The sequence below is a fragment of the Poeciliopsis prolifica genome, unplaced genomic scaffold (genome assembly GCF_027474105.1).
Source record: "Poeciliopsis prolifica strain line A6 unplaced genomic scaffold, Auburn_PproV2 SCAFFOLD016, whole genome shotgun sequence".
NCBI classification, from domain to species: Eukaryota; Metazoa; Chordata; class Actinopteri; order Cyprinodontiformes; family Poeciliidae; genus Poeciliopsis; species Poeciliopsis prolifica.
The window spans coordinates 3,922,588-3,948,763 of NW_026562391.1; the positions used below are offsets into that span (position 1 = coordinate 3,922,588).

The window sequence follows — 26,176 nt, forward strand, 5'->3', positions numbered from 1 at the left end:
ATAATATGGCTAAAATACATTAATAAAATCAATGCACATGTTAGTAGTAGAAGTGTGACAAAATTTAGTCATGTGGATGTTGGAGAAAGACTCAACCACACATTTGACCTTAGACAGGAAATACGTGGGTAGGAAAAAGGATGGCTGTTACATTAGACTTATATTTGAAACTTTTCTCAGGTTCCTTCAGTGAAGACTTCTGCTTCTTATTTGGGTGTTCAATCAACCAAATAAGTAGCGAATCTTAAATACCTAAACTGGTCTTACCTAAAGTGGGTTGAATAAATATTTAAGATTCATAAAATCTTAAACATCTACCTCTCAGCCTCATAAACCTCATGAAACCGAAAGAATCGCTGAACAACATTTATAAAAATACTCTTACTCTAAAGCAGACACAGTGGGGCGCCCTCTGCTGGTCTTTTTGTCAACTTTTAATTGCTGTGCTTATTGCTATGTCAGTACTGAATGACACATCTCTTTCTGTAACTCTCGATATTTTGTTTGCCTCAGTTGTTACTCTCCAAAATCTGAAACATTATATGGAACACATAAATATTAAAGGAGGTGTTTATTATTTTACATACAGTTAGCAATTTTTAAACTAAAAAGCTGCACAGAAACAGAGTAACTCCTGCTCATTCAAGGCTTCTGGGATCCAGCCCCTCGTACGCAGCCGCATACCGGAGACCATCGTCTGCACCAGATCCTGGATGATCGTCTTCTTCAGAAGTCTGAACCCCAACTGCGACCTGAGTGGAGGCAGTATCTACGTTTTCCTGACAGCAGTCGTCCTGAGAATAATTACATTTGTATGTCTTTGTTTTCAGTGGCAAAACAAATCGGATAGAAATCGACTTTACCTCATTTTTGTTCTCCGACAGTCTGTTCTCACCTGAAACAAGCACATGGAAATATTAATTTAGCCGTTTCAGGCAGCAAAACCTTGGGAATTCTCTATTTGTGATGCCTCACCGCCCATGTTCCGCCAGTGTCTGTAGAATATCAGAGGAATAATGGCACAAACCAGAAAGGCCACGCTGCCAGAGACGATTATAACAACCATTGTGTCTGCAGACAACAGAGACTACTGGTTACTACACTTTTTATACATCTGTATTTAAAAAGCAATTACAGTAACATTCCTAACAGGTCGGTAGCTGTTTTTATATTTTTGTTGCCTCAACATTATGATTCTCTGCTTCATTATTCTTCCACATATCTGTGAATGTGTTTTACCCAAGGGGCAACTTTATTTCAGTGTTGCCCTTATTCTTCCTTTGTATTGCATTTTGTTTGCTAACTTAATACCCATTATCTGGTTAAATAAAGGTCATTATTATCATTATTAAAATAATGTATGTACAACTAGAATCAGGAAGCTGGACAATTATTGGTTGCACAGGACAAACAAAAAAAAATTGCATTTATATACTCAAGGTTTTATTTGTATAATGTTCGTGTGGCAAGTCTGCCAAGTTGCAGTCATATTTTAAAAACAGACAAAAGGTGTACCTCAGGGGTGTGTGTTTGGTCCTCTGACATTTGGGTTCTTACAGACGTCAGCTGCAGACAGCTGACATTTTTACTTTTATGACACGTTGACTCTTTTCACACCAGTAACACTTGTAAACTGGATGCTTTGAATGATTGCATTGAGATCATTTTACTATATATTTTTTTATTTTGTGGTAATTTGCAACAAATCAAGGCATCTTACAACACAAATGGATTCAATATAAATACAGAAATACGTGCTATCAAGTTCACTTTGAAATTAATATTTGTAAAAAAAAAAAAAAGAAAAAGGTTTACAATCTAACAAAACAATCACCACAATATTAAATCTGGATTGCACAGATCAGCCTCCAGTTAAAAATGGATGAGACTGATGTCATCTTTGCTAAATTTATGCATATTTCTGTCTATGAAACAACAAAAGGCCTGTGAGTCAATTTTGAAATGATTCTCATCTTAAGTCAGCATATGAATTCAGCTGTGCCGTCCTCGTCCTGAAGGAACTTGGTGAGGTTGGTTCAGTTTTAACCAAAACAGACGTGGTCATTCATGATTCATTATCTTCTCTAAATTCAATAATTGAAACTCATTATAAATTCGCCTTGGCCAGAAAAGCTTACATAAACCAATTGGTTTAAACTGCAGCAGATACACGTTGTTGTTTTTTTGACTACATGTTACTTTTGACATTAATTTCAAGATTTTATTGATGACTTAAGGGTCACCCTTGACTAAATATATTTTATATTTTTAAAGCTCAGTTTTCTGCTTCTGCTGTTGGGAGTCCAATATTGTCTGAGATTACTTTTTTGAAATACTTTTTTCACTTTGTTTTAGTAACTGGGTTTTACCACTTAGATTAGAATAAATCAGATTGACTTGGAATAATATCTGTTTTGTTTTACTGTAATTTATATAATTTTATTTTAGTAGAAACCAACTTTCTCTTCTGCACTATACATTAACAAATTCTTAAGTTCGTATTTGTATGAATCACTTATTTGCAACAGTTGTTTTCATGTAGTGCAAATCAATAAAAATTAAAAAAAACTAAATTTGGACTAAATTGGCTTATATGTATTTAGAAACTAATTCGACTTGTTTCTGTTGCTAAAATTGCCACAAAATTTTTAATTGCAATTGTTACAAATCAAAACAATTCTTATAACACTGATCAAAGTATTTCGATGGCTTCTCTTAAGGTTTGCTTGGCGTACTACCTGTGAAGTTGTTTGCTTCTTTCTGTCTTCTCTTCCTCCCTGAAGGTGGCAGCGTGATTGGTTCGTCGGATGCTCCGCCGCTTGAAAAGCCACCTCTGGGAGAGAGTAGCCCCGTCGGCAGGACGCTACTCGGAGTTACAGAGGATCCAGCTGGAACAGTGAAAGCTTTGAGAGACCAAGAATGACTGGTGAGATACAATATGGCTACATAGGTCTGGACCCATGTGACACTTTAACATATAGTCAAAAACAAGAAAATTCAAACAACAAAATTAAATATGTACACATTCACAGATTTTTTTTTATTTGAATGTCAGTCTTTCAAGTTAGTCAAAATGTAGATACAAGGAGTTGATTGGATCCAAAATCAGTTCAGACATTTTGCTAGCTGAAAAGGTATTACTAAGTACTTGCAGTCACAGCTAAAATTGTTTGTGCCCCTAACAGATTCATGTTGGTATAATTTTTTGATTGTACCAATGTAGAATTAACATTTTGGAGTGACTAAAGCAGAGTTCTGACTTCAATCTGATAGAGAATCCATGTATGGAGCAGATGATTAAAGTGAAGGCGAAGGACTTTTCCAATTTCAATGATTTGGAAATTATCACTCAACAAAAACCACCAAATTACTGCTGGAAACATAAAAAAGCTGAGAAGCAATGATTAATAATTAATTTAAGCTTCTCCATCATTCATCCCTAATTTGTCTGCTGTGTCTCCCGGTCGTCATAATGCTGTCTGTTCACTAATGATCTCTAGCTAAACACTGGGAGTTACGACTGACATTGAACGACACACGGATGGATGTTGCTTCCCAATTGAGTTGACTTGGATTCTTTTTTTTCCCGAATTATTGTCGCAGACTTTAAAGAATGTGAAAAAAAATAGGTGGTATTCTTCGACAAGGTATTCATCCTCGCCAAATACTTACCATCTACAACTTTTAGCCTAACTTCCTGGTACGTGACGTTCAAGGTTCTCGCCATTCCACAGAGGTAGCTCCCAGCATCGGCTTTCCTCAGCCGGTTTATTGTGACGGTGAAGACCCCATCTCCTCCATTAGACTCCATGCTGTATCTCCCGTCCCGTGTCACGGCAGAGCTCGTCACCTCCATCTGAATGATGGTGTTTTCGCCGGAGCAGACCCCTTTGCAGAAATGTGCGCCGTGGAGCTCAGAGACGTTGAGTGGAGACCAGCTACTGAAGCAGTGGATGGAGACGTTTCCTCCAACATGGCCGCTCGCCTCCAGAACCTCCGAGGCGTCCAGGCGCACAACTGCAGGGTGAAACGAAGTCTGCTTGAAGATTAATAATTATTTTTAGCTAACTTTAGCACACAGAAGGTGTTATGTGGACATAGGAATTGTGATTTTGGTTTATTGAGAGTAATTTAAGGTTCGCCTGGAAATGTGATTTTAGTCACGATGTTACCACAAAACAGGAGGTCGTGGACGGAGAAAGAACATAACACTGTCCAGCTTTTTATTCAACTTTCATTTTAACAGAACAGAACCCTTCCCGGGCCCTCATAAAAAAAAACAAAAGAGAAGAAGTTAACGGCTCCTCTTAAAGGCACAGCACAACTCCTTTTCTATAAATCTACTTTAGTAACTGATCTTGTATCAGTAATTTTACATTAAGTTAAATGTAAAAATGACTAATCTTTGACATTTTGGTGTAATCAAAATGTCAAATTATTCGATAACTAAAGTGATTTTTTGTTAATTTAATCATCATGGCTGACAGCCAAATCCAGTGTCTCAGAAAAATATTATGTAAGACCAACAAAAAGGGATTTTTGACACAAAAATGTTATATAAAGGCCAACACAGTCATGGGGAAGACTGCTGACCATTGATGCACTCCACAAGCAGGGTAAGCAACAAATGGTCAATGTTAAATGTTACCGAAATATATAACCACAATGTTGAGTGGAAGGAAAATCTTTAGTGAAGAGAAGTTCTGAAGAAACATATAACTGCAGACCATTGTTGAGCAAAGAACTGGATTTGGAAAACAAGGTCCCAGAATCAGGAAGAAGAGTGGAGAGGCAAGATGGTTGAGGTCGTTGGCTCCCTTATGGTTCATAAAGTCAAAAGCCAGCACAGCAGGCTGCAAGTAAATGCTTCCCTCTCATTAAAAACGTTTTGGAAATGCCAAAGGCTGCAATCGTCTGCAGATATGTGCATCTTGTGTATTTTTTTCAACCACAGTTTTTCCTTCCACTTAACTTTCTGAGAAGATACTTGGATATTATCTTTAACATTGGCCATTTGTTGCTTACCCTGCTCGTGGAGTGTGTCAGTGGCTGCCAGCTGGACAACTGTCAAGTCACCATTATTGAACATTGTAATACATTTATATATGAGAAAAACATTTTAATTTGTGTTATGTCATTTTTTCTGAGAAATTGAATTATGGTTTTTAGCAGCATGGGTCTCCAACACCACATCAATGGAGTAATTCATGCAAAGTGATCCCTGATGTCTCATTAGTGAAGTAGGTTTTTGTTCAAACACTTTATCGTTTATTTGTGTTGCTCTACACAGTTCATTTCTCTGTGTCTCAGATTATTGTCAGGCTTCTTGTTTCTAGTTCCTTGAGTCTCAGTTCGTACTCCTCTGGGTTAATTAATCTCTTTCCACATTTCACTGCTTTCCCATAACATTTCCCATTATTATTTTTTCTGGCTCACTTTACAACCCTGCCCCAGAATTTAAGCTCCTTATATCTTGTTTCATTGTTTCATTCTTCTGTTCCCTGCCCGTTATTTTGTTCCCTTTCTCTGGCGTGAATTCATCTACAGTACATATTTTGTTGCAAATATGGGGAACTCAGAAGATCATGTGAACAGAGTGCATATCAAAGATCCTCTGCTGCAAAAATGTGCACTTAATGAGTGAAAATGGAGCTTCCTGCTTCCTGAGCCACTCTTTTTCACCACTAAGTCCCAGTGAATCCTATCGTTTTCAGCCCATGAGGGATGTCGTCTCAACAATTCTCACCTGGATGATTTTTATGGATTCAGTACATTTTTGCCATTTAAATACCGACCGCTGATGTGGCAACATCGCAGTGGAGAGTCTCCTCTTTTACCTAAATAAAGTTCTCCTGTAGAATTGACTAATGTTTCATTTGGAAAACAGGCCAAGCTGTGCAAAATGTTGCTTTAAAAAAAAAAAGATGTGTTAAATTTGTACAGGTGTGGTTGTGTGTTAAACTACTATTCTATAGTAGGAAAAAATTGTCTATACCCATAGCAAAAGTAGATGCAAACTATTTTTATTTAACCAAGAAGCTTTTTCTGATACAAAAGAGGAATGAATGGTATTTTCCAAGCACTGGAAACTAATAATTTCTATGAAAATAGAATGGCAAATTTTTTATGGCAAATTTTGTGAGACACAAACAAGGAAGCAAGTGAATAGGAAGCACAGGTTTTCAAAAGTAGACAAGATTCAAGATGAAGAAAAGATCATAACTATAGACTGCCAGGAAGAGGATTTAATTGTTCCCAAATCCATAGAGTGTGCTGTAACGATGAGATTATTTAGCAGCACGCAGATTAATTAGAGCGGTAAACATGTTCAAAAACATAATAAATCCAGAACAGCATTTCTTGGGCGACATTGTTCTCTCATTCAGCTATGCTGTCCCTTCTGGGCTGCCCCTTTATCCAGCCTTATCTGATCCAGCCTGAATAAACTGTGGACTGTTGTTTAAAAAAAAAAAAGTGCTGAATTGTTAAGCAACATAAAATTTCACGGTGGACAAATAATTCTAAATTTAAAATCGCATTCAAACTTATTTAACGTTATGATATTTATGAAACCTGTCTTCAGTTGTTAGGGTCAAACATGTGAGTTGCAGTTTATGCTGAAGCGATTTCAGTATAAAACATTCTAAGCATTGCAAAGTCTTCCTCCTCTCAGTGCAAGAATATGGAAAGCCAAAATATCGACTCTTACAAACTGAGCAATAAACTCACCTGAAAAGCAACAGAAAGTGAAGAGGAGAGATCTCATTCTTTGATTCCAAGTCAAAAGAAAGAACGTCATTTTGTACTGCTAATCTAATTTACTGCCATAAAACTTGAAGAGGAAAGCAACGCTGCGCCCAAAACAGTTCTGCAGCAAATGATTACAGCAGTTCGGATTCAGCTTGCCTCAGTGTGAAAGAAAAATGGCATCAGCCTGATGTACCATGCCGCTATTTATCCCTAACAGCAAACATACAGCGTATGGTAGTTCTTCCCATCACTTTCACCCGGTATTGAAGAACCAGCTCATGACTGTGACGGGCTATAAAGTGCTCAGTGTTCATGCCGAACTCCCCCAGCCATTTGTGTGCCTCCAAAGGTCTAGAGCCAATTACGCTGGAGGCCATCAGACTCAATAAGTGGTCTGTCTGCAGACCGTGTCACGGGTATCTGAAGGCAACTTGAGGTCTATTCGTTTCGGCCATGATGGCCCCGTTAAACCGCACACATCAGGCTCCTCACCGAAACGTAATCAAACGACTTCAAGGAAGTGACCACACGCAAAATGAGCTCAACGTCATGTAGCTTCAGCAGAGGGGACGTCAGTTCTGTCTTATGACATATTTGGCCCTGTAGCAACTGAGGAATAATTCAGGCTCTGACTTTAATTAAGTGACAGGTGTTACTAAATGTCTTGGTGAGAGGAACATTCAGAACAGATGGACTCAAACTGGCACCAAGTACAACTACCCAGCATGACCCAGTTTTCTCCCCTGCTTTTCATGACATAAATGGTGACGATTGTGGTTCAAAGTGGCGTGGGAGAATTACACAGCTGCTTCTGATTGGTCGGCCTCGCATCCACCGTGAAAAGTTCCCCATTCCACCACATCCCAGAGATGTGCTCTGTGAAGATCTGGTGACTCCAGATAAGAGACCGCTGGAACACAGTGAACTCGTTGTCATGTTCGAGACACCACTTTAAGATGATTGGAGCTTTGTGACATGGCGCTCTGTCCAATAGGAAGGAGACATGAAAAACGTCTGGGGTCAACAGAAACACTCAGGTCGGCTGTGGAGTTGAAACAACTCTCAGCAGGTACCAACATGTCCTGACGTTTCACAGGAAAACATCCCTATAAATCTCTACAGTATTCCTGCAGCTAAGCTAGGAGTAACATTCAATTTTACTGCTAAAAAATACTTGAAAAACACTCACTATAAAGCTAATGTTTAATATGACACTTCATGGACAAGCATGGTGAGGAAGTGACCTACAGACCATCTCACAGAAACATACAGGAGACATTGGGTGTAAACAGCACCATTTTTCTTTTTATTGTTCTTAATGCAGCATTATTCAGAAGACAGAGAACAGTATTTCATCTCTGTCGTTCTTCAGAGCGTGACCTGCTATTCTTAGTAAAATAAGCCGATTTTCTACACTTACGATGTGTCAAATACATCTGTGTAAACCATCCACTGCAAACCTGGATGCTTAAACTTGGCACAAAAAAATAAAGGTTTCTCGATGAAAACTGTTATAAACAAAAGAGTCTGTAGAACAGTGGCACATGTAGTCTCTCATGTATTGCACAGTTTTCATGAAAAATATAAACTCGCTTAGTAGACCAAACACCACGCCACGTCGGAAACATATTTACAGTCAAGCTTCTGAAAAGCAGCACTCGTTCATTGGGAACAAATCTATCAAAAGTCTGTATTTACATTACAGAGGACCGCGTGACATTCGGGGCAATCCGAATGTCGGGAGTGTCGCTCTTGGCGTCGAGTCCAACTTGTGAACGTCCGTGTTATAATTCACGGGTAAAAAGATGGCGGCCCAAGAGTGAGTTCAGCCGTCGTGTTCACGATCGCGGAAGAACCTGAGCGATGGTGTCCCGAGCGTTCTTGCTCAGCCGCTCCGGGAACTTCACCTCGAACTCCACGATCAGGTCCCCTCGGCGATCGGGTCGCTTGGGGTAGGGCAGCCCCTCCCCGCTCACCCGTCGCTTCATCCCGGGCTGTACGACGTCAGTGGACGTGACGGTCACCGTCCTGCCGTCCAGAGTGGGCACCTGGACCGTGCAGCCGCACAAGGCCTGATGGAGCAAGAAGAGCAAAGAACGGTTAGCGACGTGATTCACCACAACACTGTTTAAAACAGTTTTGAGTCAAAGTGTGGTTCATGGAGGGATTATTGGTCGACGCAAGAAGCTACCAAGAATACAATATTATAAATATTTACATTTAGGCTAATAAAATAATTTACAACTTGCAGCACAGATCAAATCTCTTCGCCTGGTGCTAATCCTGCTCACATCTTTGCACCGCTTCCCGTTCGGCCTGCTGCACCTTTGATTTCTGATGGCTTAGTTTTCCACTTGCCTTGATGACTGCAAGTACATGTTAATTTTTCAGCTAATTGTGTCCCAAATGCAAGAAAATTACTGTATCTCATTGGTCCTTTACATGCTAAATATAAAATCTGCTTTTTTTGCAAGTTTTAAGTAATCCCAACTTACGTCGCGTAGTGAGACCTTGGCGGTGTAAACGACGTCGGAGCCGTCCCGCTTGAACACGGGATGAGGTTTGTCCTTCAGCACGAACACCACGTCCGCTGGAATGTTCCTCGGCGTCTCGTCCCCTTCTTTGGCGAACGTGATCTTGGTGCCCTCTTTCCAGCCTTTCTTTATCTGCACCTCCAGGATTTTCTCCTCCGTCCTCGTCGTTCGGCCGTCGGGGCTGAGCCTTTTCCGGGAGATCTTCATCTTTTTCATGCAACCGTGCAGCACTTCTTCTAGTGACACATTGAGGTCGTGAACCACGGGTGGGTCCTGCTGCTTCTTCACAACGCTAGTGTGACCGCCCATTCCTCCCATGCCAGGGTTGAAGGAGCGCGAGAAGCCGCCCATGCCACCGGGACCCATTCCACGACCGGCCATCCCGAATTGGGCAAACGGGTCATCGGTGTCCATGTCTTCGTCCATGCCACCGTTACGAGCGCCGAAGAACTGCTCAAAGGGGTTTCGGCCGCCGAAAAACTCTGCGAAGATGGCATGAGGGTCTCCATGGAAGGTATAGCTGTAGGTGCCAGGTCCGCTGCCCCCTGTTGGTCCGCCACCACCACCACCTTTCAGACCTAAATACACAAAAAGAGGTTAACATTTCGCAATACCAATTTTGGGATGCTTAAGTGTAATTACTGATAGAACAGGTGGCATCGGTCTCAAACTTACAGGAAGCAATGACCAATGAAACAAGCCTTGGTTTGGCTTTTATAAAAAAGGTCATAGATGTCGCACCATCGAGATCATTTAAACAAAGGCAATGATACATTTTCAGTAGGGTTATTCCGCATTAACGTGGATTAAAGAAAAAAAAAAGCAGTGTTTGCAAAAACTTAACAAAAGTGAGGAGAATTTTGATGTTTTACATTTGCATATTCTTGAATTGGTTGAGGAGTTTATACTCGAGACAAAACAGAACACAAGAAATGAGGTCGAACACAAAAAATGTCAACGATGTTTGCAATACTTTCCGTATTATTCATTAAAGTACATCCTATTTATCCAACATGTCTTCTGCACACATGAGTATTTTTGTTAATATTTAGAGTTAGGATGAGGCACTATTAATTAAAAACAGCTTTCCTGAATAAACAACAACATCTGAAAGGTATTTTCAATGCAATCAATCTGTATTATATTTGAGTTCTTTTCATGTGTAAAATTATTAAGCTAATTTTCCTTTGTCTCTTTTCTGCTCTAATCATAAAAGGTACTAAATATCATTTTTTAAATTATTTTTTTATTATTATTATGGTGTTTTTTTTTCTATTAGTTTCATTTAAGATTGCTAGTTTTTTTTCAATACATTGTTTGCCCTATTTAGCTTGATTGCATTCTCGTTTCTGGGTTTCATTCAACTGTATGAAAACTTTTCTATAAATACATAGTGTCTCATTGTAAGCAGACAGCTCCATGCCCGCCATGTGGCTAAAAGCTACAACTAGTTGTGTGATCTGAACGTTTTCCAGCCTCTCTCACAACAAAACGTGTCCTCTCACCCCAGCGTGAGAGCAGTTGCGGGTTCACGTCTCATGCGTGACCTTTAAACACGTGACGTAACCATGGCAACACGCCACACAGGGAGCAAACTTTGGACCATAGTTTTTTACTGTTTCTGATCAAGTCAGTCGTGGCGAGCACTTGAATTAAAGAATGTGCTAATCAGGCCACGGCTCCTTGCCCGTCATTTTGTTTTGGCAGAACTGTAGGTGAACTTGCAGCTGGCTACCATCAGTAGCAGCTTCATAACAACAATGTGGCTGCCATTATTAGTCGGGATACATTCCCGTTAGGAGCCGATTTATTATGGAAACAGGTCTGGGTTTGTCCCAACAGGGCCCTGGCTTTTAGTTAGCCCTGAAGGTAAAACTCTCCGTGAAGGACGAGCACGGCTTAAAGCGCCATGACAGTAACGGATAACCACTAAACCACCGTTTGTCACTGAAATACTAACATCTGCTTTGGCTAACACGTCAACCAAGATTTTTAATAAAGTTATTCTGACATAGGGATTACTGAGCGGACTACACGTTCAAGATGACGCTTACCTTCTTCTCCGAAACGATCATAAATGTCTTTCTTCTTCGGGTCACTCAAAACGTCGTACGCTTCTGCGATTTCTTTGAATTTCTCCTGTCCGTTACTAAGCTTTTTAATATCATCCTAGCCTGCTTACGATAAGCTTTTTTAATATCATCCTCCGAAGCTCCTTTCTTAATCCCCAAAATGTCGTAGTAGTCTTTGCCCATCTTGATTTGACCGTTTTCCCCAAAAGTCGTCTGTCCGCGTCGGCTCCTGCTTAGGCGTCCGCCTCCACTCGCGCTGCTGCTGGAGTTCTGGACGTACTCCTTATAAACAGCGTAGAAACTTCCAGACTGTTCCACACGCAGCCAGAATCAGCTCCACTCTGACGTCACACGCTAGCTCACGCCCATCGGGAAACGTTCATGCTGCTTTCACGTGCTGTAGAAGAGTTTTTTTTTTTATTACGTTATTTTTGTTTTTTTAACAACGTCATTATTTAAGCAAAAGTTCAAAAACGATTCTCAGACTCTTTACAAGACGTTCCACGATGTTTTTGCAGACTTTCTGGTATAGCAGAAAAGCAGAACGTAGACTTTTTTAGTTTTATGGGAAATTTAATATTACAACCTCTTGTGGTGGCATGCTGCCTCGGTGTTTGAATGTACAGAACTAAATACACTATTATTAGTCTTCTATCAGCGCGCTTGGTGTCTAAACCAAGCGAACTGGGTAGTAAGATTTAGCTAATCTTAATAGTTTTCAAACTTGGAGCTGATTAGGCGTGGTTTGACATCATTCGCTGATCGAAGTTCAAATCTCAGAGGCAAATGGAAAGCAGCACACCATTTCCAGCACGTGCGCGTGGAGAACAACATCACAGTTCATTTTTGTCTTCACTATATTACAATTACTTATGATAACAATTTCTTGAGTACAACTAAAGACAGCCCAAATACCAGCAGTGGTCATTGTAACACATTTTGATAACCAGGATCTTAATAAACGCCACAAACTTTGGCCTTATTTATTTACATGAAACTAAATGGTATAATTGATTCAGATGATTATCATTTTAAACCATCTTAAACCATCATTAGCAACCTTCAACAGAGCAGAAATGTCTTTTTGTACAGCTCATTTGAACATAAAGGTCCTTTTGCTTCACCTCGGGCGTGGCTCATACCAAAACCAACTCTGCAGAAGCATGTCTGACACGTCAGGAACAAGTTTAAGGTACACAGAAGCTCTCAGTGTATACCATTTTTTTTTTTGAAGATTCGTATTTAAAATTTCTGTGGATTTCTGTGTGTAAAAATGTTATGTTTTACACAATTTATAGAAAATGTTTCTTACACATGTTTTAATTTGCGCCATGTGGTGACAGGTGAGTGGTAATCTGTGAAATGACTGGACTACTTCACCTCCTCTCAATGCTGCTCCAACCAATCAGATCTTGGTGCAGTCAATCAATTTTATGTATGTGCTCCTAAATGTGCTAATGATAGAGGAACAACTTACTGTTCCAAAAAAAAAAAACATTTATCAGTCATCTTCCGTGACCATGCTAGAGCCAGCATTCATGGCAGGCTTTGTTTTGGTGACCTTGCACAGCAGAAACCAAAGGGGAGGCTCTGAGCAGCATATACACAGGTTTGATTGACAGTGCTAAGATCACCTCCTGGCTCTGAATTTAATTTATACAATTTACATAGCCCACTTTTAATGAAAGTAATGGAAGATTATCAGATACTTATCAGCAAAAAACCTTCCCAATTTTCACTTCCAATTGATATATATAAAAATGTAAGTTAAGGAAGTTATTGTATCTGGTCTTTTTGAGAATTACATTGTGAGCTTTTCCTATTCTTTTATTTCATTTAAATAACATTGGACTTTATTTGTGAAACACTTTATGTGTGAACCTATTGTGCATGAACTGACATTAAACAGTAACAAGCAATTTGAAGGACGAAATTACCAACAGGAACTCAGAATACGTCAAAAAAAAAAAAAAAATATATATATATATATATATATATATATATATATATATATATATATATATATATATATATATATATATTACAGTAAAATCCGAGCCAACCCAAAGTAAATCCTATTATCTCGCGCTACGGCATTGCCGTTCCATTTGCTCAAATCTCATTGGCTACAATTTACAGAGTGAGCGTGTTCGCCTGACTTATGCTAGCCGTGATAGGCTGTCATGAGCGAGTAGGGTCCGCCCCTGACGTCCTCAGCCACCGCATGTTTATACGCTGATTGGTCATTGACCTGACACTCATCCGAGATATTAAGGAAGAGCCACTGCCAAGATGAAGCACTACGAGGTAAGTGGTGTCCATTCATTGTTAAACAACACTTGTTTGGGACTAAATTCAACCGGCCTCGCGTTACCTCTGTGTTTGGAAACCTCCGTAATTAGGTACCGATATGTTACCATAAGCGGTGAAGCTTAGCCCGGTTAATACCGTCTATAATGGGTCTGAAACGATTTGGGGCCTGTTTCTTTTAGCGTTCATCGTCTTAAAACCTTGTGCACCATCAACAGTGTTTTTCAAGCGGAAACCTCTAGTTTTAATGGGGCATTGGAGCTTAACAGAGGCATTCTTTGTGCAGGAAAAGGTTTAGCAGCATCGCCATCTCTGGCTGGGATGATTCATGACGCTCCTTATCTTGCTCTGTCTTACCCAAGAATGGAGGTGAAAAGTCGAGATCACCACCTCTGCCCTTTTCAATAAATATACTATGTCTGCGTGGTTTACATGTAATCTACAGTCCAAGCTTTTTCCAATCAGCTAAAAAGGTACTCGGAAATTAGTTACTGTAGTAACTTAATCTCTCCCTGTTTAATGGAAAACATACAAGTAGCTGGTTCAAAATGTTCATTTTCACTCATATATTTCTAAAATGATCAAACAAGTCTTTGTCATAAGATCTGGAGAAGGTTTCAGGACCAGCAGAGTAACACCAGCACACAGGTGTATCGACACCCAAAACCCACCAGACAGGATCCGGAGTAGTTTGGCAGAAACTGACGCATCCGCTGGTTGGTCTGCTCCCTTTTCTTTCAGTCGACAAACCTGGATTTTTGGCACCTGTAAGAACAGCATTATTCAGTTGTAGCTGCAGTGTACACACGGTTTATTCCTACGTGAAAGCAGTACCTGGCACCTAAATAAAGGGATAAGGGTGAAATTAATTTGCACTGGACATTACAAGGCGACAAGATCTGCGCCGCAGTTTAATGTTGGTTAGATTTATCTGCACATACAAATAAATCTGCAGGAGTAGTGGTAGTTACTGATTGCCACTCCATTGCGTTTCTCAGAAGTGCTACATTAATGCTTGGTCGCTGCAGCTCTGACAAGGATTGCTGACCGCAACCTTGTGAGATAATATGAAAGTTCATTTTTTGTAACAGCTTCCTCTAAACGGTCTGTGACTGTTTTGTCTTTGAAATAGTTTAACTTTTAAGGGGTCAAGCTGAGCTGATGTTACTTTTGTTTTTGTTTTTTCTACTCCACTTTTCCATTTTTCCATGTTTTCAAAAATACAGGTGTTTAAATTCTGTACCTGATTTGCAAACATGAAACATAAAAACTACACACACAATTCCTGAAAAATGAAAACAGTAATAATAATAATGATAATACAGACATTTGGGCACTTAAATAACTTAGAAACATCATAATATGTAGGAGAAAACAAAATACAGAAACCCTTCAGCTGTGAGTTTGACAATGTCTGATTTTAACTAGGATGCGCAGATTCATCATACTGTAAGTATGATGAGGTATGATGAATTTTACAACTACATACACAGTTCCTGAAAAAAAGAATAGACAAATCTATATGGTAATCTGCTGGTATGCAGTGGTTTAAGAGGGGGGGAGTTATTAAAGGGACTAAATAGTGAATAGTAATGAGAGTGCTGATTGGTGAAAGACATGATTTTTTTTTTTTTTTTGCCAGAACCTCAAAACAATTTCCATTAGTTATGCTGATTGTTGATGAATAATGGACCTAATGAAGTTTGAGCTTTCAGGATGGAGGCGTTTAGTGAACAGGAAAAAAATTTGATTTTTCAGTATTTCACCGACAGATCATCTGAAAATTGGTGGATTTCGAAATCTAATTAAGTGCAACATTATCATAAATGATAATGTTAATGCTATACATTATCCAGTATTTTTTTTAAGGAACACCCTAAAGCAGATATTAAATCTTACATCATTTACTGTTTGCTTTGATAATTTCAAAGCTAGATGACAATGCAAGTATAATTACACTAAACTATTTGTTAAATTAATGCTCGCTAAAGTTTCCAGACTACTTTCCAGCAGAATTTTTATTTTCAGTCAATTATCAATGTGGCTGATTTATTACTCATAAAATCATGTTTTGTTATATTTAGAGACAGCAAAGGCCCACAGGATACAGTATGTCTACATTTGTACGAAGCACATTATCTCTACTCTTCTCTGCAACATCAGTTTTAAAATGAACGCCAGGTTTTACCTCAGAGCAAAGCTATGAATCCAGCCGCTGGACCGTCGACATCCGCTGTCGCAATTAAAACTGAATTCTCCGTGCTTCGTCCTCGTGCCCCACAGAATGCATTAGCGGCTCCGACTGTCGATCTGACAGGTTTTATTTGGCTGAGACGAGGTAGCTGGGGGGGAGGTACAGCAGAGTTGGCCCAAAGACAGGAACGGGTTTGTCGCCCCAAAGTCACAGCTGTGGTGTCGTGTGTCCTGCATGATTATGTGTGGCTCTTTATTTCTTGTAGGCAAAAAAAAAAAAAGATAAATAAATAAAATCTTGATTTGAGAAGCTAAAGATCCTTTAATAAAGTGACATATGAAAATGACCACCAGGTCACGTCTGCACGTTTGGAGTTAACAATAGCCACCCCACTGTTGCCAGCTCAGCAACTTTATTGTTATATTTAGCAACACTTCAGACAAAGGAATTGAACTCGGACAGAATCTGAATTTTCAGCAGCCCTGGCCAATTCACTGGTGCCGTCCTCGTCCTAACACTGAAGCAGTGTTTGAGGAAGTTCAACAAGATTTTAATGACCCATCCCAAAGACGTTAGTAGGTCCATCACATTAAGAAATTTTGCTGGACAATGAATTGTCCCAACAATAAACGATAATCTTGTTTCCAGAACTGTGAAAATGGCTATTTTCCCTCTGAGAGATCAATCAACTTTAAATTTGTAAAGAAAACTTAACACTGTAACCGGAACATCTTTTAAATATAAAAATAAACAAGGAATAGAGTTGAAATAAAAACAACACACACACACACTGCTGAAATGATAATAAAACGGATTCTGATGTCTCTAAATTAAAATTGCAAAATGGAAATTGAGTTAATTTAAATTTATTATTTGAGACATTCTTTGATGCTTTTTGTTTTTTTTTACATTTTGATTTAGTGCAGCATTTTATGTTCTTAAGGTTACCCTAACCATTTAGCCGGAGAGAAAGTGGATGGTATCTATTCCCACATTTTCCAGAGAATTGGGAGTTTTATTACTTCACAATGCTGAGAAAAGTTAAACTTGCATGTCAGTGACAGTTTCGAGAACTTTACGTCAGTTTTAAAGTCCGACTCACTGAAAACCCTACTAGGATTTGATGGCACCTAAATCAAGGGAGTGTCTCGGTTGGCCTCTGATAAAACCCATGACTTCACTGCCCAGATCCGTGTAGGGTCAGTTGGGAGAAGGCTTGATGGGCAGAGTCGCTATGAGATGTTTATATTTAGCTGTGGAGAAGAAGACGGGGTCAGGCTGGTGAAGGGAAGCGCTGTTTGTTGTAATGCCTCCCTTCTTTCCACCCTCTACCCCACAGGTTGAGATGTCAAAGGTCGTAGCTGTCCGTTTTTAGGGAAGAGTTGCATTTCCGAGCACATTCCCTGCATGTCGGGTTGGGAGTTTGCATGAATCGGAGATTTTGTTTGTCCAACATGCGTTCAGTAAACAATTTGGCATTTAGGATGCTTGACATGCCTTTGTATTCAACTGCTCTCATGTGGACGGCGTCTGCGCCGCAAGCGGTCAGGCGGCTGTTCAGTAAAGTGAGAGGTGGGCAGAGAGAGCTCAATGAAGAGGGTGGGGCTGGATGAGGAGGAAGAGGGCGGGGGTCTGCGGGGGGGGGGGGAAGCGACAGATTTATTTCCACAGCTGAGCGCCGCTGCACTCTTGTCCGTCTCTCGGCGTGGATCTGGAGAGGTCGGTGCCGATCTGAGGGGAGCAACGGGGGGGATAAACTGAGAGCAGGTGGAGCACAGGAGACATGGATGCCTTGGCGTTGGAAGCCAGCGGGAAAAAGGCGAATAACGCGGCGGGGGCTGCCGTGCCGACGAGCCAAGCGCCGGCAAAACGCAAACCTGCAAAAAAAGCTAAAAAGGCCGTTGTTTTCTTTGAGGTGGAGATACTGGACGCCAAGACCAAGGACAAGCTCTGCTTCCTGGACAAGGTGAGAAGCTCTTCAAGTTTTTGTTCGTTTGATTTCATGTTGAGATGACACAGCTATGATACCTGCAACTTTTTAAAAAACCTCTGTTGCATAACTATCTCTGTGCAGCATGTGGTCATTTATCACAGTAAAAGGTCTCTGTGTGGGAGATGGGTGTTTTCTAGAACATGAAGCAGTGGTCTTTCTCTCTCTCTCTCTCTGTCTGTGGGCATGTATCACAGCCTGTGTATAGGGGGCATCCTCTAGAGTGCCTTTCATTCATGGGACGCTGCTGCATGCTGCATTCGGTTACCCTGATGATGGCCAAAGGAAACCATCTTGGGAAGACATAAACATAACGTGCTCTGGCCAGACCAAAGCTAAGCTAAACTTTTTTCCCTCACATGCAATAAACAAGATGTACACCTGGTACATCCCATCCCCAAAGTTGCGTATATATAGTGGGGATGCTTTGTTTAAGTAGGAACAAGGATTTGTTCGAAAAGCAGGACAGGCCTAGAAAAAAAAACAACTTATCAGGGACGTTAGACTGGGGTCGATGTTCACCTTCCAACAAGACATCCAGCAGAGCTACTAATAGTTTTTTTTTTATCACAGCAAATTCATGTGTTAAAATAGTCCAGTGAAAGTTAATTTAGAATCTGTGGCAAGATCGATGTTCGCAGTTCCCTCCAGTCTCAGTGAGACTGAACTACTTGACAAAGAAGAATGGACAATTGTCATTCTGTAAAGTCCTGACTCATTGAGGCTGTAAACGATATGAAGGTCACACATTTTAGATTATTTAGTTCTTTTGCATGCAATCTTTATGGAATATATTGGAGTCTGTGATAGTAACGTGACAATGTGGAAAAATTCAAATGAATATTTACTCCCATCACGCAAAGCAAAATAAATGGCTTTATTTACCAGGTAATGATGGTGCAGAATAGTGAAATGATTTGGAAAGTAGCAGTTGAGAGTTTGTGACCATAGCGCCCTGGTAAAATTTTACATTTTTTTTTAATAAAACTGGCTGAATCCTGTTGAATAATAGGATTTTAAAGATGTATAAAACAATGTTGGTGGCAGTAACTGTTTCTGAAAAGTTTGTTCTTCTACATTTTTTCTGACTCCACATACAAAATGTGAAGGTTTCACCTTAAGGACATGGGTTAATTGTATAGCATGGTTCAAAACAAAGTACAAAAGATACATTATAAACAGCCATTTATAACACGGTTCCTATGCAGTATTTAAAAGTCTGGACAATGTGACATTTTCGTCAACCCATTTCAAGGTCTGTAAAAGTAAAGAAAATTATATCGAGTATGGAAAAAAATATTTTATTTTCTAGACTTCTTTCTCATTGTTGGTTTTCTAATGCACTTAATAAAATTAGTTTTTACTGGTTTTAACACAGTTTTTAAAAAGTAAATTACTTTCCACGTCTTTGATTTGACATGTCATTTTGGTTTTTACTCTACTGCTGATGAGATTTGTGTGAACTGAAAATTGACACAGTTGCATCTGTTCTGTCAGAAGAAATGGGCCAAAGTTCCAGTAAATCATTGAGACTCTTCTGGAAGCAAACTAAAAACATTTCAGCCGAATCGTCCAGTTTGGAGACAATCCTACCAGATACAAAAGAAATGTATTTAAACTACTGAACCACAAGAAAGTTGGGATTCAAAGATTGTAAGAGTCTTTCCCTTGTTTTACTTAAGACATTTAAATCTTTAGAATTGCGCAAAAGTTACAAAGTCTTCCAAGTTTCATTGCTGTGAATCTCCACAGGCATTTGTGAGATTTCCGTGGATAGATGAAAAGATATCACATTTCATTTCAATTGGAGATGAGCAGCTTGTTTTACAGAATTATTTACAAGTATCCGTGCTTGGCCCGTTGTTTGTTGTTAATGTGTTAGACGGATTAATTTTTGGCGCTGCTTGTGCTCAGAGATTTGGTGCACTGATGGTGCTTGGATAGAGTTTCACTAGCCACACTCGGTGCCATCAGCCAAAATAAACTCTGTTTATTAAAGGCTGCTCCTCAGGACTACAGAGTATGAGGTGCCATCCTGGACAGATTAGACCTGGTTGTCAAACCAGCAGAGTTTCTATGGTGATAAGAGTCGCAGTCTTATCACCTCGAGGGAGGCGGATTCAAAGATCTGACAGATGCAGATTCGGATGTAGGCAGACGGGCTTTTGGGGTCGACACACTTCCTAGATTAGCGCTAATGCGACCGGCTGAGTTAGAAATAAGACTCAAGTGCAGGAAGGTGTCTGGGTCAGCGTCCATGAAGGACGATCGTTCAAGACACAAAGCCTCTGGACTGAAGGCACAATGAATGAGGGGAAAGGGCTCAACTTTTTCACTTCAGATAAGATACAGATGTCGCAGCTTTGAGTATTGGTCGCTACAGATTAGTGATCCAATACGAAATCGGCGCAAATCATGGATACTGTTTTAGAAAAGGCTTGATCAAGTGAGTATTACTCGGAGAGCAACAGTCAACAATAGCAGGTATGAGAACAACTGACCCATTTATTATGAACCAATTGGGTCCGCGTGCTGCTGGACGGATGCTGGGACGGACTAAATACTGGAGCAGAGTGCTTATTTTGCAGAGTTTAGATGCAGGTTGATAGAAACCCGATACTCGTTTATTGGCTGATATTTGACATCCGGTATCAATATCGGCTTGGGAAAGCCCTTTTCACAGAACCATGTCAATGCATCTTCCAGTACAATCACAACTTCTCTGTGAAGAAAAACCCATATTTCTAGACCTCCATTAGAGCCCCACCCAGCTTTGCCAGTCAAAACACAGCAGGATCTAAGTTGGGCATCGGCTCCAGACCAGCAGTGGAACCCTAGAGGTGGTTCCTGAAATCCAACGTCAGCGATGTCATCCTGCTGAAAATACTTGGAGGTCCCGGAGAGGTCACACACAGAAGTTTGAGGGAATTAAAGGAAGATGGCTGAAACATGAGGGGTCTTTCACATAGACGTGTACTATCTATGCTGTTCAGGAACTGGGTAATGGTATCTCTGTCTAAGAATATAGCTTGCATCAAGAGTTATGCAGGGTAAAATATCTGCACAACTAAATGTTGACCACAGCGAAGACAAACAGGACTGTTGTCTGTGTGTCCTCCTCATGACTTCATGGAATAAAGGACAGGTGTTTTTGTGCGTCCAGACTTTTTGAAACTCTTTAACACCAGCTGTTTGTTAGCCCGCATCCAGGAGGTGTTTAAGCGCAGTCTGAGCTAAATTTACCTCTAACCTCCATCATAAATGGAAAGGGGATTATGAACGTCCCCTTTGTGTGGGAGTGGGTGTCCCTATGTTTATTTACTGTCATGTTATTTGCAGGTCGAGCCAAATGCCACCATCGGAGAGATCAAGTCCATGTTCCACAAGAGCCGTACGTGTCGCTTTCCTTCTCCATCTGGCTCTTTGTATTCTGCCTTTACAATGACTGTAAGGTAATTACCTCTCCCGTTTCAGATCCTCAGTGGTACCCAGCCAGACAGTCCATTCGTCTCGACCCCAGTACGTCACTGTTGATTTGATCTCATTGAAGCGGGGCTAGTGGAAGCTTTTCGCTCATTGCGCTGCGTGAATCTTACGTGTCCAGTAATGCAATTGTTTCAGAGGGGAAGTCCCTGAAAGACGAGGACGTCCTGCAGCATCTCCCTGTGGGCACCACGGCAACCTTCTACTTCAGAGACCTGGGAGCTCAGATCAGCTGGGTCACAGTGAGTTCAAAACACAAATCAGCTCTAACAGCTCTGACACGTTCAAAGACACGAGCGAGCGACTGAAATCAGGCGCTCCTGCGCCGAGAGATCCCACTGTGAAGGAAAGGTGTTTGGGATTTAAAGAAAAGTCCTGGTAGCTTTGATCTGCTTCAAGGATGTTCTCCATGTTGTTGTTTTTTTCTTTTTTTTTTCAAAGCTCCCACAATACTTGTATTCCAGCTCCTCCTGTCAAAGATGAGATTCTGTGCCGTCTGATCTGTTATTCCTCGTGTTTTCAGGTGTTTCTGACAGAATACACCGGCCCTCTGGTCATCTATCTGCTGTTCTACTTCCGGGTTCCCTTCATCTACGCGCCCAAACATGACTTCACCACCAGCAAACACTGGGTTGTGCAGTGAGTGTCCACTATGTTTTCCCCATGCCTCATGGGATTTGAAAGAGCCCTAGTTTCTCATTTAGCCTTTCAAAACATATCTGAACGCAGTACCTTCTGCTGCCACTTGGGGGATATTTCCACCGAGGCTTAGATTTGTTTTCCATTCGTCGGCACTGGTCCATTTTAATCAATCTAGCATTTCATTTTCTACATTTTAATCTAACAGTGATCTGAAAGGATTTAGTCTCAAACTTGAGGAGCTTTTTTGTATTTCATGTCTTTCTGAGAACTATGGGGACTTAAACTTATTTTGTAGAGTTTTATATGTTACAAAAGCTTGTAGAAAGCAGCTGTAGCAGGAATGATCAGTATGCATGCGATGCAGAATAGTGGAGGGGTTGAGTTTATGCAGCTGCAGCCGGGAGATGGAAGTCGGTTAAGTTTGGCTTCAAAACGCACGAAGAGGGAATATTATTGAAATGCGATGTAGAGTAAATGCACAGACAGTAATTTACAAGGGTTTGTAAATATCTGGAGTACTGCTGCGACTAACAATTACTTTCTTCATTATTCTATTGATCGTTCTGATGACTATTTGGATAAAAATAAACGGCAGATTCTACAGATTTTAAGCCTTTTTTTATACAACACAATAAAAACGTTAAAAGATGCAAGATAAGCAAATAATTCAGTTTCTTTTCAAATAATAAAATACTCATTTTGTTACCTAAAGTGCAGTAACAGAGCGTCCCTTTTGTGAACTGAAATCAGGTGAAGCTAAGGAGTTGAGTTTTGGATAAAACACATTTACAAAGACAAATACGGTTGATATCTTAATACTGTTTTTTTTTCAGCTAATTGCTTTTTTTGCGAGTCTCTTACATCAGTTAACGACCAGTCAGTTTTATAAATTAGTGAACAATTATTTCAATTATCGCTTCATCACAACGATTAATCCGATTAATCCTAACCTGGAGAGTCCAAGTGGCCAGATGCCAAGTTGTCATACAAGATGAGGCAGGCAGATGCTGCAGAAAGGCTGTGCTTGTCAACAGGCAACCTAACACTCAACAACACAGTGAATCATAATGAGATTTAGTGGGTTTGATCTCTTGACATGCCGTGAAGAACATCAAGAACATCAAGTCAGCTCAAGTACGGACTGCTCTCAATGGGTCCGGGTTTGAGTGATGTCGACTCACGTCTCCTTCTTTCAGTCTGGCCTGTATGTGCCACTCCTTCCACTACGTTAAGAGACTCCTGGAGACCCTGTTTGTCCACCGCTTCTCTCACGGAACGATGCCGTTACGGAACATCTTCAAGGTGGGATTCACTCTCTGATCTCGTCACACGTTAACTTCTTCAACACAAGGGGGAAAAAAAGAGTGTTGTCGTCGCTTTCAGAATTGCACCTACTACTGGGGCTTTGCAGCATGGATGGCTTATTACATCAACCATCCATTGTACACACCACCCAGTGAGTGTTCATTAGCGTCGTGGCATATGGTTTAGCGACACATGAAGCGGTGGCTGTTGTCTTTCTTATGTGAAATTTTCTTTTTCAGTATACGGAGAACAGCAGATCAGACTGGCGCTCATCATATTCCTGGTAAGAGTCAGTTTCCTCATCGCAGCTCTTCTGATGCGAGTCGATGCAGTTCTGGTCAGCAGTGGGCTTTCACTCAGAGTTGGCATGAATTGTATTTTAAAGTTTATTGTCAAGACTTGAAAATACAAGGTCAAATATAACAACACTTCCTGTATTTTTATTTTTTTTTAAAGACAATGTTTCTTGAAAAGTTGCACCTCAAGAACACACTTGTCATAGCAGTCGACAAGCTTCCGGCTTCATTTTCCAAGTATGGACCTGACTGGTAGACGGGGTCTACAGACTAGTTGGTTGTAGAAGCTTAGGGTGTTTACCCGCTGGATAGTCCAGTAGACTCTGTTCAACAGCACAGGGGTTTTGGGAGGAAACCTTTTTGGGAGGAAACCTTCTGAGGTTTCCTCCCAAAACCTCGGGAGGAGACGTGAGCGCAACTTCCTTCTTCAAGAAATGTACCCAAAAAATAGAATATTGTCAGATTTTTATTGTCAGTTGTAGGATTTCTCTTTTGTCTTTTGCCAGTTGGTTTTTAAACATCTTACCTAATTTTCTTTGACATTTAAATAAATACTATGTAACGCTATAAATGCTCTCGATCACAGTTCTGTCAGATCGGGAACTTTTCCATCCACATCGCTCTCCGGAACCTGCGCCCACCAGGTGAACACATCCGTCACTCGCACAACTTAAAAGTACATTGATGAACGTTTTGATGGAAATATTCAAAATCATGAGATGGATTTCTTCCTGGTCAATACATATTTAATAACTGAGCTTTCAAAATCTTCGATTTATCTAATTTGACTAAGAGAATTGGATTGCGAGGAGATTTCAAGTTTCAAATTTTCTCTCTTTTTCATGTAAATCCAGGATCAAAGACCAGGAAGATTCCCTATCCAACCAAGAACCCCTTCACCTGGATCTTCCTCCTCGTCTCCTGTCCCAACTACACCTATGAGGTAACATGTTCTCCACTTTTTGTTTTGTGTATCTGAATGCTTGATACCTGCTCCAACTCTGTGTAGTCAAAGCAAACTGTGGTAGAATTATATTTGCATTGAATCTCAGTTGTCATGATATTGCCATTTAAAATGACAGCTTGGATAACAGACTTAAGGTTCCATTCATTCACCTTCTGAACGATAACAGGAGCTCAGTGACAATGTTCCTACACGGTCATGAAACGTCTGCAGTTGAACTTTTTCCAAATCTTGAAGACTAACTCATTTATACGGGAATCCAAAGATTCTGAATTCATCACTTCTTTGTCCAAAAGATTATGTAGCCATACAATCAAGAAGCTTTTTTTAAACCACTCGTTTTGCTTGAATAGTCCTGCAAGCAATTCGCTGCCATCTAGTGGTCAGACTCATCCCCAGCAGGCGCAAGTTTGCCAGTTTGCAAACTTCTTACCCCGATAAAGAAATCTGTTGTATTTGTAATTTCTCTGCCAGATTTATCATCAGCTTTCTGGCAGAAACATATTTTCTCCTAATATTTAAATGTGAATTTGAACTCGAGGAGTAGGAAGTTGACTTCTGGGTAATAAACTGGACACGAGACTCTTCAACATGACTTAGTTCACAAGAAACTAGTGATGCACCAATATGGGCTGATGTGAACATCCAATATTAATATTGTTGTTATGCCAATAACTGATGATTACTGATACCACATATCTATTTTTTGGACTCCATGCTGCTCACGTTATTTCTCTGACACCCAAATCCTGTGCTTCCCCAAAATAAGCATTTTCCTTCTTAAGCATTTTTCTGATTTCGCTCAAATAAAGATTGGTTAATTTAAATATAACATTTTATGTATTGGTCTTGAACAGACCAATTACAAATAATATTCAGCCTTAAAAAAAAGAAATCTTATTGCTGCTTAAGAAAAATATCAAAGTAAGGAAAAAAATGTTACCTATAGGGTTGCAGGGCCTTCTCTCAGCATGAGGAATGTGAACTCACTTCTTCCTGTTTGGATCTGAGTTGTGTGTGTTGTCTGTGACGCCGTTTGTTCCTCCTGCAGCTGGGCTCCTGGCTCGGTTTCACCCTGATGACCCAGTGTCTGCCGGTGGCCTTCTTCACCCTGGTGGGTTTCATCCAGATGACCGTCTGGGCCAAAGGGAAGCACCGCAGCTACCTGAAGGAGTTCCGCGACTACCCTCCGCTCCGCTCGCCCATCCTGCCCTTCGTCCTGTAGATCCATCGCCGACTACGAGGACGTCGTCCTTCCTCTAAACTTCACACTGGATTCAGAGTGATAGATTCAAAGCTTGATCTCTTGCTTCTCTTCCTGCTTTAAATTCTCCTTGTGTTGTCAAGTAAAAATGTTTAGTTTGTTATATATATTTTTTGTATTGCAGACAAACTGTTCTGTTCTGACTGGTTTACTTTTGAGTTGCGTTCTTCTAAAAACTGCTGTAAAATATGCAAGAGTCCCATTTTTATTGCCTCGCTGCAGTTTTCTGGTGTTTTTCTTCTTTAGCTTGGAGCGGCTGGCATTGAACGCATCTTTTGAACTCTCACCTTGAATTGCTTAAGAATCTTAAAATCTGAAACTGACAGACTTGAGTGTTGATCGAGGTAATTTATTTAAAAAAAAACAAATCAA

At 40.3% G+C, this 26,176-nt stretch overlaps 3 protein-coding genes across 5 annotated transcripts; 1 reads left to right on the forward strand and 2 right to left on the reverse strand.

Annotated features, from left to right (window-relative positions):
* Window positions 1-582: 582 nt before the first annotated feature.
* On the reverse strand, window positions 583-7,553 carry LOC129367308 (CMRF35-like molecule 1). Of its 2 annotated transcripts, none has more exons than XM_055041660.1 (6): window positions 6,730-7,553; window positions 3,673-4,017; window positions 2,739-2,888; window positions 976-1,071; window positions 864-895; window positions 583-794 (listed from the first exon to the last, which is right to left on the reverse strand). In XM_055041660.1, exons 1-6 carry the CDS (start codon window positions 6,797-6,799, stop codon window positions 639-641), a joined length of 849 nt encoding a protein of 282 aa, XP_054897635.1. In that variant the 5' UTR covers window positions 6,800-7,553; the 3' UTR covers window positions 583-638. The 2 variants fall into 2 exon arrangements, with proteins under 2 accessions (XP_054897635.1, XP_054897634.1); XM_055041659.1 differs by having other exon boundaries at window positions 2,739-2,903.
* Window positions 7,554-8,035: 482 nt separating this feature from the next.
* dnajb1b (DnaJ heat shock protein family (Hsp40) member B1b) lies at window positions 8,036-11,677 on the reverse strand. The gene is given in 4 exon segments (XM_055041037.1): window positions 8,036-8,822; window positions 9,246-9,862; window positions 11,339-11,455; window positions 11,458-11,677. Coding segments are annotated over 4 exon segments (1,050 nt in total). The 5' UTR covers window positions 11,540-11,677; the 3' UTR covers window positions 8,036-8,588.
* A 1,902-nt stretch (window positions 11,678-13,579) lies between these two features.
* Window positions 13,580-26,176, forward strand: tecrb (trans-2,3-enoyl-CoA reductase b). Of its 2 annotated transcripts, XM_055041036.1 has the most exons (12): window positions 13,580-13,663; window positions 17,776-17,826; window positions 21,190-21,241; window positions 21,325-21,369; window positions 21,472-21,575; window positions 21,857-21,972; window positions 23,172-23,277; window positions 23,359-23,431; window positions 23,520-23,563; window positions 24,163-24,220; window positions 24,431-24,519; window positions 25,592-26,176. In XM_055041036.1, the coding sequence occupies exons 1-12, from the start codon at window positions 13,649-13,651 to the stop codon at window positions 25,763-25,765; spliced, it is 927 nt and encodes a 308-aa protein (XP_054897011.1). In that variant the 5' UTR covers window positions 13,580-13,648; the 3' UTR covers window positions 25,766-26,176. The 2 variants fall into 2 exon arrangements, with proteins under 2 accessions (XP_054897011.1, XP_054897009.1); XM_055041034.1 differs by lacking the exon at window positions 13,580-13,663 and having other exon boundaries at window positions 17,539-17,826.

What these genes read in the sequence shown, in the direction of transcription:
- LOC129367308 (XM_055041659.1), bottom strand. Translation starts at nt 6,799, where the DNA reads ATGACGTTCTTTCTTTTGACTTGGAATCAAAGAATGAGATCTCTCCTC. An exon ending in CACTTTCTGTTGCTTTTCAG is followed by an intron (nt 4,018 to 6,729) that starts GTGAGTTTATTG and finishes TTCACCCTGCAG; the next exon opens with TTGTGCGCCTGGACGCCTCG. An exon ending in TGTCGGAGAACAAAAATGAG is followed by an intron (nt 795 to 863) that starts GTAAAGTCGATT and finishes AATTATTCTCAG; the next exon opens with GACGACTGCTGTCAGGAAAA.
- tecrb (XM_055041034.1), top strand. Translation starts at nt 17,644, where the DNA reads ATGGATGCCTTGGCGTTGGAAGCCAGCGGGAAAAAGGCGAATAACGCG. An exon ending in TCCATTGTACACACCACCCA is followed by an intron (nt 23,432 to 23,519) that starts GTGAGTGTTCAT and finishes TTTCTTTTTCAG; the next exon opens with TATACGGAGAACAGCAGATC. An exon ending in CCGGAACCTGCGCCCACCAG is followed by an intron (nt 24,221 to 24,430) that starts GTGAACACATCC and finishes ATGTAAATCCAG; the next exon opens with GATCAAAGACCAGGAAGATT.